This window comes from Saccopteryx leptura, chromosome 1 (genome assembly GCF_036850995.1).
Source record: "Saccopteryx leptura isolate mSacLep1 chromosome 1, mSacLep1_pri_phased_curated, whole genome shotgun sequence".
NCBI classification, from domain to species: domain Eukaryota; kingdom Metazoa; phylum Chordata; class Mammalia; order Chiroptera; family Emballonuridae; genus Saccopteryx; species Saccopteryx leptura.
The window spans coordinates 215194514-215207194 of NC_089503.1; the positions used below are offsets into that span (position 1 = coordinate 215194514).

A 12681-nucleotide genomic window follows, 5' to 3' on the forward strand; every position below is an offset into this window, starting at 1 on the left:
GTTCCTTTTTCCTCTGAAAAGCCTGTGATCTTTGATCCGCTAGATGAGCAACACTGGTCAGAACAGCCCTTCTCTGAGGCTTTGTCAGATCAGAGGCAAGAGCCAGCTAGCCAGGGATGTAATTAACCGGGTTGCACAAAGCCAGACTAGGTACGCCGGGGATTCTGGGAGGAGATCCTGCAGGATGGCTCCCTTAGAAGTGGCCCTGAAAGGAAGGAAACCTCAGTGCTGGGGTCTAACTTGGCATAAGTCCTTCCTTTTGAATTGGCCACCAGACCTGTCGCCGGGGTCAGCGTGAAGAGGCGGAGTCCCCGTGGGGGAGTTTCTGACACTAGGAAGCCTGCCCTGGCATCCAGAAGAAAGAAGAGCGAGCATCTGGCATTGGACAGCTTCTGAGGACATGACTAGAAAAGTCCAAGACCCAGTCATTTTGTATGCAGAGTTGATCGTAACTAAAGCAGAAGGAAATATGCTGTCTGGGATATTCGGTTCTTCACATTTTAATGAGGAACCTGTCAGGGTTTCTATTGTAAAGAACAGTGTGTTTATAGGAGGCATCCAAAATTTGCACATTGAGATAAACCTGCAGATTCAGGAAAACCACATATCAAGCAAGTGCCCCGGGCCGCACTGAGCTACCCAGGAAGATTTACAGGTAGCGTGTCTCACCCTGCCACCCCGTGCTTCCAGACACAGTGCATGAAACCCAGTCATGGCTAATGTCTTTCAGGAATATAGTGCTGCAAGCAGAAAACTCACAGTAGGTTTGTTTTCATATCTTATGTTGAAAAGAAGTGACTCAGTGAAAATTAAGTATGTGGGACTTTAGGACCTTTGTGCTCAATCCTTCAGTCACTGGTGTCCCCTGTGAGCCAGGGCGTGCTTGAGGCACCGGGGTCCCAACAGTGAGCTGAGCATAAACCTTCTTCTCAGGAACTGACTTTTTTTTTTTTTTTTTCCATTTTATCTGAAGCTGGAAACAGGGAGAGACAGTCAGACAGACTTCCGCATGCGCCCGACCGGGATCCACCCAGCACGCCCACCATGGGGCGACGCTCTGCCCACCAGGGGGCGATGCTCTGCCCATCCTGGGCGTCACCATGTTGCGACCAGAGCCACTCTAGCGCCTGGGGCAGAGGCCACAGAGCCATCCCCAGCGCCCGGGCCATCTTTGCTCCAATGGAGCCTTGGCTGCGGGAGGGGAAGAGAGAGACAGAGAGGAAAGCGCGGCGGAGGGGTGGAGAAGCAAATGGGCGCTTCTCCTGTGTGCCCTGGCCGGAATCGAACCCGGGTCCTCCGCACACTAGGCCGACGCTCTACCGCTGAGCCAACCAGCCAGGGCAGGAACTGACTTTTAAAAGTTGAGTTCTGCGTGCGGGTCCCCCCACCACCAGCGCATGCACGCTCCTTGCCATGAATGCCTTTCCCCCTCTCCACTTAGAAGAGAAGTTTTGGCTTTTTCCTAAGACTAAGTAGGTACAAGCATTGTTTCCTTAGGAATTCTATCCCAACCATTCTCCCCTAATGCAGACTTGGCCACCCTCTCCTCTGTGTTCCCCTGTACCTCTCAGAGCCCTGGGTTGCTCCTGTTTACAAACCTGCCTCTCCGAGAAGCCTGGAGGTCAGGGGCAGGGTCTCATTTATGCTTATGTTCCCCGCGCCCAGCAGAGTGACCACGTTTTACATCTAGGGCGGTGGCTCTTACACCTGCAGGGTTTGATAAAACACAGAGCGCCTGGCCCCACTGACCTTCTGCATCAGAACCTTAGGGAGAAGAATGAGAGGGGGTGGAAGACTGTGAGAATCTGCATTTCTAACGGGCCCCAGGCGATGCTAGGGTGGCAGAGCTAGGTTCGCACTCTGAGAACCACTAACCCAGCATGGAGGAGGGGCACTAATCTAGTACATAACAGGTGCTCCACAAACGTGGGTTCAGTTAGTGAATGACCAGGATACGCATGTAGAAAAAGAGGCCCGAGAATGCTTTTTCTTTCCATCCTTCCAACTTCGGGTAACTTACAAAGCCCTGCTTACTTCACAGGCCCGGGACAGGATGGGGACAGGCTGGCCTCCCACACAACTGTCGCTTACCATTATAGTAACTGCAACATGGACTGTGTGCTTTCTGTGTGCCAGACTCTGCTCCAGATGCGTAATGTGTGTTGAATAACTTAATATGGCAACCCCTTGAGGCAGGTCTTTCCAGTACCCCAATTTCCACATGAGGTAAGAGCGGTACAGCGCAGTTAAAGCACTCGATTAAGGTCACCACAGCTAGAAAGTGACGGAGCCAGGATCTAAAGCCCGAAGCGTCTCTCCACAGCCCTTGCACCCGATTCTTACACTCTCCTGTGCATTAATTTCCCAGGGTCTGGAGCAGTGAGACGGGTCAGGGAGCAGGGGTGGGCTCCCCTCCTCTTGCCCATGTGAGAGGAGGAGGGGAAGCACAGTGGGGGCACGGGGGGGGGGCTGCATGGAGATGGGGAACTGAAGGCCGGCAGGAGCCAGAGAGGAGGAAAAGAAAGAAGAAAAAAAAGCATGTATGTATGGGGGGAAGGGCTCAATCAGCAGGGTTGATGGTGCTGCCTTTCTCAGTTGGGGTTCTGGTCAACCACAGGACCTAGAAAATTATTTGAGCATTTTCTGAGCTCTCTCACAGAATGGTACGTCAGTAGTTCCAGGTAGGTTCATGAGAAAGTGTTAATCCAGTCCACACAATGGATGCCTTCAGGCATCGGGACTTAATTCTCTAACTTGGCAGAAAAAGACTGAATGGAAACAATTCGCTGCTATCAATTCACTCAATTTAGAAACTATTTGATTTGGAAAGAATCTGGGGGTCCCATCAGTGAAATATCACAGGACCAAACTCATGTGACTCAAAAAGACAAGTAAGTACCAATTCTTGACAGAGGGACGCTGACTGTCTGTAAAAATCACAGTTATCAACCTACAGATAGGAAACAGATGGTGCGTTTAAATCACTCCCGTAAGTGAGCTGACCTGTGAGTTGTCGTTAATGCACCAGGTCTTCCCTTGCTTGGCTGTGTAATCAGCCTTTTATCTCCTACCAGGGAAACCCATTAGCCACAGGCATCTCCACTATTTGCGTCTCTTCTCAGCTATTAAAACATTATTGTATTAAATAATTCACCCCCAATGATCGGTCTTCGCTTTCATTAGCACTGCATTCAGGGGAAAATGCAAATAGATATTTACGGTTTATACTGCAGAATGACAATGAATGTTAAATCTCTTTTGCGGGAAAATTGGAAAAAGGCTGCTTCAGACACAGGATTTGTCCATTTCCTGCCCAATTTCCACCCTCGCTCCACCCATCGCCCCATCCTTCAACCACAGAGCCCAGTCCTGGGGAAGGGAAAGGAGGGACGTGTGTGCTCTTGCATCTGACTTCCTAGTGCCCACGCAGACACACTCGGACACACCTGTCTCCTTCCCTTCACAAAGGGAAGCGCTCAGACAGAAGGAGGGTGCCCCAGACCCCAGCCCCCAAACCCTTCTGGTTTCCATCTTTCCCCAGAATCGCCAGTTGAGCCTTTCACCAGGCTGGCCTCCCCTCCAGGGACATATGCAAATCACACTGATTGCTTACACAGCCTTGATGAGTTCCGTGTACACAGTGGACAGGCTTGATGTAAAGACGACTATGATTTTTATCAAAATTAAGTCTATGATCGTTTCAGCTGCACGTAGCCGGTTGGGGGTGGTTAGGAGGTGCAGGGAGGGTCTGGGGGGATAGATGATCATGAAAGGAGACTTGGGGGGCTGAACACACATTTCAGCCCAACTTCACCCGTATATACTGTACGGGTGGCGTGTTGTAGAACTGTGCACCTGAAACCTGTCTAATTTATTAACCAGTGTCACCCCACTAAAAACTAAACACAATTGGGTGCCTACACGGAGAGCATCCCTTTAGTACAGGGAGGACCCTTCTTATGTCTAGAAGCACAGTGTGTGTCCTTCTCCGGGAGGGAAAGAGCAAAACAGGCTTCACGTGAGTTTTGGGAGATAAAAAAACATGTAAAACATCTCTTTTTGTTATATGCTAATTTAAAACCTAAGATGAAAAGATTACCTACCAACAACTGACGGAAACTATGTATGTACAAACTATAAGTTCTGGTTACTCCAACCACACACAGATTTTAGTAATATGCACGCAAATGAATGTTAGGTCGGCTTATCACAACCCACAGAAGAAAGCTGTGGGGAGAAGGGCTTTCAGGACATGGAGGGTTAGAGGCAGAGATACTCAGAAGCATCTAGAAGCAAACCTTGCTCCTAATCCCCTGACCACAGGATTTAGTCTTGTCAATATGAGTTTGGTTCTGGAACCAGAGTGCCTACTGTTGCTCACTGAATAGTCCTTTAAACCAGTGGTCCCCAACCTTTTTTGGGCCATGGATTGGTTTACTGGCAGAAAATATTTTCACGGACCAGCCTTTAGGGTGGGACGGATAAATGTATCACGTGACCAAGACAAGCATTGAGTGAGTCTTAGACGGATGTAACAGAGGGAATCTGGTCATTTTTTTAAAAATAAAACATCGTTCAGACTTAAATATAAATAAAACGGAGATAATGTAAGTTACTTATTCTTTCTCTGTGGACCGGTACCAAATGGCCCACGGACTGGACCGGTCCGCGGCCCGGGGGTTGGGGACCACTGCCTTAAACAGAGCAACTGTTTAAGCTCTCCCCCAGAAGAGTGCTCTAAGCTTAGGGACCAACAGGCAAGGGCGGTCCAAGGAAGCAGTGTCCTTCTCGCTCTGTCCAGACAGACCCCGCCTGCTCGGGAGCGGCAGCAACAGCTGGCGTTGGGGGGAACCCAGGGGCAGAGGGAAAGCCTGGCTGAGACAGTGCGGGGCTCCCCCGTGCCATGCCGCCCTCAGTGAAGTCTGAGCAGTCCCAGAGCGGCACTGGCATTGGTCCCTGTGGGACAGTGGTCCTTAAAGGGGAGGGGAGCTTATCATTGTCATCTCTAGAGACTTGGAAATGGCGTACCAGATGTTCTCCCTAGCCCTTTATGGTTTAAAGGGCCTTGGGGGTAGGGGAGCCCTGGCATGGGCACTTACCAAAGATTCCAGATTATTTGGCTTCATGAAATTCTCTCTGTGTGAGAACCATCTCTGTGTGATGTACATACACAGAAGACAAGCTACTCTCAGGTTCAAGAGAAGAAGACTGGTTTTCACTCGCTGTAGAAAGAAAGACTCCCCAGTACAAGGCAGAGGGACTGGCTCAGCGCAGAACTGGGGCAAACGGATAGCTTCTCTTTACTATCATTTTATACGTGGCACACCTGTGGCCATCAATTACACAATCATCATTGAGAACATATTACCAAAAATAGAGTACGATATATGACCGGAACGGCTGTATTCACTTTTCTTGTTCATACTGATAGGATCAAAAGTTGAAGAATTATTATTACTTTTTTTTTTTTTAATCACAGGTAGCCAATTACTAGAAAAACCTAACAATGCCTGTAGCTTCCGAGGCTACCTGGATCTCTCTCCCTGACCTGGACCTCTCTTCTTTTATGAACTCCCATGACACTCAGTCTGAATAACAGTGGAACAGCTAATTTTCCTCTAAACTTCTTCACTGTTCTTTATTCTTGGTAACCCAAATAAGCTTTAAGTTTCTTCAAGGCAATGATTATGCCTTATTCTTTTTTTTTTTTGTCTTTCCTATGTTACCTAGAACATAAATATTCAAGAAGTAGTAATTGGGCATTGATACTATGTCTATGAACAGGCTCTGAGGAGGTGCACTTTGTGAGCACAGCCTGGAAGGAGCCCCCCACCAGAGGTCGGCCCTGGCTGGGAGGGTCTCATGCTCTTTCTTTGCTAGCTGTGAGGTCTCAAATGAGCCACAGAAACACATTGAACCTAAGTTTTCTCTTATAAGTGCAGGTAATACCTAGCTCTAAAGGTTGTCATGCTCGTCACATGGGCTGATGTAATAAGTACCTGTCTTATCTACTCAGTAAAATTTATTCTACCTCTCCCCTCCCACTACTACGGATGAACTCTCTGTGCCTAGGAGGCTGTACCCCCTTCATGAACTAGAACTCACCCCCTTTCTTCTACTCACAGACAATGGTCCATGGATTCTCGCCTCTTTTTTCTGTCTCAGTTTCTCTCTCTCTAACTGGATCACTCTATCAATACGAATATGCTAATAATTTCCCCAACTTGGTTGCTGACTCATTTTCTGTACTGTTTAGAACAAAATCCCTCAAAAGAGTTATCGATTACCGCTGTCTGTAACCCATCTTCCTTCCCTCATTCTTGAACCAGCTTTCACCTTCACCTGCTGGAACAGCTCTGGTGAAGGTCCCCAGTGACCCCTATCTGGTGAAAGACCAGTGGTCAATTTTCAGACTTCATTGTATCTGAACTGTAACCAGCATTTAAAGTAGTTACCCACTGTCCCCTTTTTGAAATATATACATTCTCTGCTCAGCTTCTAGAGTTTTATGGAGAAGCCATGGAAAATCATCTAGAATTGGTACTGAGGTGCAAGACAGACACTTTACTCCATTTAGTGTCTCAGTGACATGGAGGAGGCCTGCAGCAGAAACACGAGTCAGAAGGCAGGTTTCGGTTGGAGCAAGACGGTGAGGGCACGTTCTGAGCAGGGGTTAAGAACACAGGGAATTGAGTTTTGATGAACAGAAATGGACTCTTGACTAGCTACTGCAAATTAATACCCAGAAATTTCCATTTTCAAGATATGGTTAAAAAAAGACAATTCAATTTTCAGGCATTGTATTCATTTCTGTAACAACCCCACAAACTGGGTGGCTTAAAATAACAGAAATATATTGCTTCACAGTTCTGGAAGCTATTAAGTCTGGAATCAACAAAGTCATGCTCCCGTGAGATCTGCAGGGGAAACCCTTCCCCACCTCCTCTCGCTCCTGAAGTCTGCCAGCATCCTGGTGTTCCTCAAGTTCTACGCATCACTGTCTTCTCTGCCTCGGCCATGACACGGAATTCTCCTGTGTGTCTCTGACTTCTCTCGTAAGGACACCAGTCATATTGCATTAAGGGCCCACCCTACACCAGTATGACTTCATCTTAACTAATTATATCTTCAAGGACCCCATTTTCAAATAAGGTTACAGTGTGGGGCATGGGGGTTATATCTTCAACATATTGTTCTGAAGGACATAACTCAACCTCATAACAGGGGTGCTGATAAAAAAAATTACATCTTTTGTGGAATGTGTTCATATTTTAAGTTGCTTGGGTTTTTGTCCTGCTCAGTAAATAAGGCCTGGTAACCTAAGTGTTTAAGCAATGCCCACTGTTTGTAAAATCCATGATAACCTAAAGAGACAAAAAGTGTACATGCCGTGCATTCAATTTGAAGTCACACAACATAAAAACATCTATCAATATTGTGTAATGTTGCCATTGAGGCCCTGGCCAGTTTTCTCAGTGGTAGAGTGCTGGCCTGGTGTGTGGAAATCCTGGGTTTGATTCCCGGTCAGGGCACACAGGAGAAGTGATCATCTGCTTCTCTACCCCTCCTTCCCCCTTCTCTCTCTCTCTCACTTCTCCTCCCGCAGCCATGGCTTCTCCTTAGGCGCTGAAATAGCTTGGTTGCCAGAGCAATGGAGCAGTGGCCCTAATGGGCAGAGCACTGCTCTGTAGGGGGCTGGCCGGGTGATCCCAGTCAAGGTTCATACTGGAGTCTGTCTGCTTCCGTGCCTCTTACTTAATAATAATAAAAAAAAATGTTATGAAAGATGATCCCATTGAGCCTGGTGGGAGGTCGCAGCTGGCTCAGAGGGAAGCATTAAACTCTTAAGTTGAGGGACCTGGGGTCTTTTTCACTATCCTTGTTGTTTTATTATTTTAAAGTATTGAACCAACTAAAGCTCACAAGCCTATAGGTCCAAGACTGGGGGAAAGCTTGCAACAGTATGATGCCATAGCATTTATCAGCTGAGAAACCTCCACGGCATGGCGATGGGAAAGAGAGGGAAGAAAGTACGCATCTAGTTCTTTAGTCATGAGCCGCAACAGGGTCTCAGAGATCCCACCCCTTAGATATCCAGAAGGGCTCCCCAGGTGTCAGCCCTCAAGTTGCAGCTATAACTTCTCCCTGAGTTTCTCAAAAAAGTCAGTTGAGTAAGAGATGCTGCTCTTCATTTCTTCTTCAACGGAGAAAACATAGGCTATAGAGCCATTTACTGTACCCTTACTAGGCACCTGGCTCTATACTGGTCCTCTGACCCACTGCACATGGGGACCTCCAACTGGCCTGCATCCTGCACGTGTGGAGGGCTGCTCCTGGGAAACTGTGAGCCCAGGTCTTGGCAACACTGAGGGATGATCCCAGTTCCTCACATCTGGTGAGCAGGGAGGTACACACCAAGTCTTGTATTTCAAATGAATGCAAATCCATATTCACTGTCATTTCAAGTGGACTCACCACCAGTTCTGAACTGGTGAAGTCCAAATGAGTAAGGTTTGTTTTGCTGAGGGAAGTCATCTGATTGACTCTTCTTACCTTGTCAAAATGAAGCTAGCATTTCAGAAGGGAAGGGACAGCTGAGGCTTCGTACTTAAAGGTAATGTCTTTCATGAATGATGCAGAATCCAGCTGTGGGGTAGGGATCTTCCCCTCTCCGCTTCCTACACAGCTTGTAAGAAATGAAGTCCCTCACTCTGTTACTCTAATTCAATTCCAACTTGGGTAATTACACTATAATTAAATAAATTTTCCCCATAGTTTTAATTCACTGACAAATAGTGCTAGTTAAACAGCTCCCTTCCACTCCCACAAACGCATCCCCACTCTGTTTCAGTGATGAGTGGAATGATTTATATTTGGAAGATGTGTGCATGAAAAATGCACAGTTCATAAAATATTTTAGGTATCATTCATGATTACATATGCTTTTCTCAGCATGAGATAACATTAATTTCTATTATAATTTTTCATCTAATTTCTCATATGCTTAGTACCAAAAGAAATAAGACAGTTAATTAGCATTTCTTATTTTCTGAACAATTTCTGTTTAGTTAACCAGTGGCTTGCATTTTTTTTTTATTTCTAAAGCACATTGCATTATCCCTGGGAGGCAGACTGGAGTAGGTGGTATTGACTCCCATTTACAGATGAGAAAACAGAGGCAGTGTGCCCCGAAGTGAGGCAGCCACTACCAGCCTTGGAACCTACGCTTCCTCTCATTCCCAGGTCCAGGGCTCTCTCTGTCAAACACTGGGTCACTGGCAGAGCACTTTACTTTACTAATGAGAAAACAAAGAGCAGCACATTTGTGACCCATGTCACAGGCCACTAGTGGGAAATAACTAATGATTCAGCCCAGAGTCGGAGGCTGAATCACCGGGTCCTGAAGCTGGCCTTGGACCACGAGACTGCCCAGATCCTTTGGGCCCACATGTTACTGGTACTGCCCAACTGGAAGAACAGTTCAACATGTGATGCCAAGTCATACACAAGGATTCAAACTTCAGTTTCATATTCATGGCCTTTCTCCAAGGGTTGTAGATAGCTTTTAATAAAGGATATTAAAGCCAACATCAAAATACTCACAAAAAGCAGCAGGAGCAGGGGCGTTATAATGATGCCCTGAAAGAAATGAAAGAGATGATGGTCATTCATCAGCATGAAAGTCAGGACACTGTCTTTGCCAGTTTACACTCTGATGCATGGAAATGCTTGTCCTTCCCACTTCCGCTTAATAAAATGTAGGAGATAAAGAAGAGGGAGCCCCAAACTTGGCTCTCCCCACCAGAAAGCCTTAGCATCTCTATGACAATCACTCGTGTCTGGCGTCTTTAAAACCACACCCACCCGTCTTCCCTAAACCCGTCTTCCCTTTGCAGAACTCAAGTTGCCTTCCACGTTGCATATGTATTACACGGTGGAAGCAGGCAGGCTTTCTTACTCCAAGGCTTTCAACTCTAACTTGGATAAAGTGCCTCTTTTCGAGGGAAGACAGGTGGTTTAGTCCCAGTGGGGGTCCTCTCCTGAGCAAAGACCACGTCAGCTGTGATGAATGAGATGTCGTGATTTTGTAATGCGAACTGATCTCCCCCAGGAAATGAGCTGGGATCTCAAAACTCATTTCACTTGATTAGACTCCCCGTCTCCATGGTGGAAGGCAAGTCTTTCATCTAATTCGGCCACATAGGACCGCCTCGGTCCCTCTGCCTCCCCGAGGCAGGAAGGAGCGAAAGATTTGTTTTCTGAGATGACAAGGAACAGTTTGAGGCTGTTGTCGAGGAGGCAGGATACAAACTTTTAGGTTTCTGGAAGGTAAATCTTTTACGCCAGGTGTTTGAGTTGGGAGTTAACGTGACAGGTTTCAGCGGAGAGCAGGAAATGATTATTCGCCCCTCAGTTCTTCCTTTATCTCGCATCGCTTCATCATGATTATACAAGAAAACGCTTTTCATATTTTTATTAATGAATTCTATTCTACTTGGAACTTTGGATCGCTAAAGCGTTAGTGTGTTTGTGTGTGTCTGTTAAGTGTGTGAGAGAGAAAGAGAGTCAGACAGACAGACAGACAGATGGAAAGTATACTCTGTCTGGGTTCTGTGTACAGTACCACTTCATTACTTTTGGGGAAAAAGTCCTTTAGAAGTCCTTTCATTACAGTGGCTAAATTCTTTTGGATCTGGCCCAAGAGGAACTGGCTTACCTTATACAAACATTTCCCTATTACTTTCTTAGGAATATACTCATGTGAATATTTACACACAGGCTGTTTTATTGTTAAATGATAGAATAAATGCTTCTTTATTGGGCACACTTTTGCAATGGACAATATAGAACACAACAGTTTAATTTGTGTTACATTTTTAAAATCTATTTATGGAAACATATTGTGGCTTATCAACTCCATCAATGTTTATGAAACAGGTACTCATCAGTATATTTAGAAGAGATAAATGTACAAAATGCCAAAATAATTTATAAGAGCTACTGCCCTTCAATGACATGGACTACACTCAGACTTTAGTAGGCATTCCAAACTTTACAAGGCCACATAGAAACAAAAATATCTGGCTGTTTCAATCTGTGCGGAAGCCATCTGATTTCAAGTCAATTTGTTTAAACATTTATTGAACGTCCACTTATATGCTGGGCACTGTTCCATTAATTACAAGAATTAATGGAAACCAGTTCAGCATTAAGGGGAGAAGGACATTCCAGGAAGAGGGAAGGGCACCCCCAAGTCTATGAAAAGTTGAGCAGGTTGGGAAGATAAAGAATAAAGTGGAGGAATCACAGACCAGATCACCAAAGGCCCAAGGGCCGGGAGAGGGAGCTTGGAGGTAATCCTATCAGCCATGGCAAACTATGGAACTTAAAGTGAGGATAAAAAGAGTTGGTAAATAATTCGGTATACGGCAAATGGATTTGACTTAGTTTATAACCCAACCAGTTTTACTTTTGTTATCTATCAACTCACCAAAATTCCCAATAAAAAATAGCAACATATTAATGTTAATTTTGGAATATCAATAGCACTAATAACATTTCTGAGACACATAGTATGATACCAGTGATAGGATAAGGATTTTCACCCAGGGAGAAAGTTGAGCCTTATCACCATGCTGGGGACATTTGTCCTGTATTTGAGGAGTTAAAGCCACAGTGGGGTCGTATATTGTCCATAGGGACCCATGTTCTTTCTGGCTCCCATTTCTTTTCCTTCGCAATAGTGACATAGTATTAGTAAGTAACAGTAATAATACCAGTACTATTAATGGTATTTAGCATCAGCACTTGTCTGCACGTTTTAAAATGTGACTCACACAGAAAATAAGTGGCAAAGGCTGGACTCAAGCCTGCTCTGTCCAACTCCAAATCCAGAACTGACCCCACTCAGCCACTGGTCCGTGGGTGCTAGGGCTCAGCAGCCCGTGCAGTTTTCTAGAGAGTTCTGCCTCGGCATATATGTAGCGACTCGTTGCTGCACGATCTTGGTCTCGAGTTGACAACCGATTCTTAAAGATGACTTTATTCTGGGAGTCAGAGCACTATGACCTGCAGGTTTTCCTGCCTGAATATTCCAAGTGCATAGTCACCAGCACACAAGAGTTTCTTTGCCCTTCTCCCAAAGGACTTATGGTATTTGTTCCTAAAACATTAAAACTTTCCTAGCAAATAGGATACATTTTCTAACTGTGGATTCAAGATTCCTCATTATTTTCTCAAAAATGGCTGGTCAAGGAAGTCATTAACTAAAAATGAATTGTTATACAATGCTGAAACCTGCTTTTCAGTTGTGTTGGGAAATGAGTCAGCCACGATGCCATTGATCCAGACAAGAGCTCCATAATTAAGTTTTGGTGAAGTCATTAGAGTTATTACTAAAACAACAATAGCTAATATTTATGGAGTACTGATGTCAGGCGATGTGCCGAGGACTGTATGCACGCCACCTTATGTAATCTTCACAACAACCCTTCGAGGTAGGTACTATTATTTCTCCACCGACTAAGGAACGAAACGGAGACTCGGAGACGCTGTGTGAGAAAACGAGGCACTGCTGCAAATTCAGTCCCTAGCTTCCAGACTCCAGAGCCTGGGACCCTGAGTGGAATCTTGGCCATCTTACTCTGTTTCCTCAGGGCTATATTTTAAGAGTAAACCTGA

General features: G+C 45.7%; 1 protein-coding gene across 2 annotated transcripts in view; it reads right to left on the bottom strand.

Annotated features, from left to right (window-relative positions):
• Positions 1–12681, bottom strand: part of SLC10A7 (solute carrier family 10 member 7) — a 233703-nt gene that overhangs the window by 48404 nt on the left and 172618 nt on the right. For both annotated transcript variants that reach the window (XM_066386114.1, XM_066386105.1), the window contains one exon: positions 9604–9639. In XM_066386114.1, the coding sequence (XP_066242211.1) occupies positions 9604–9639 (36 nt within the window). The remainder of the gene's footprint in view (positions 1–9603; positions 9640–12681) is intronic.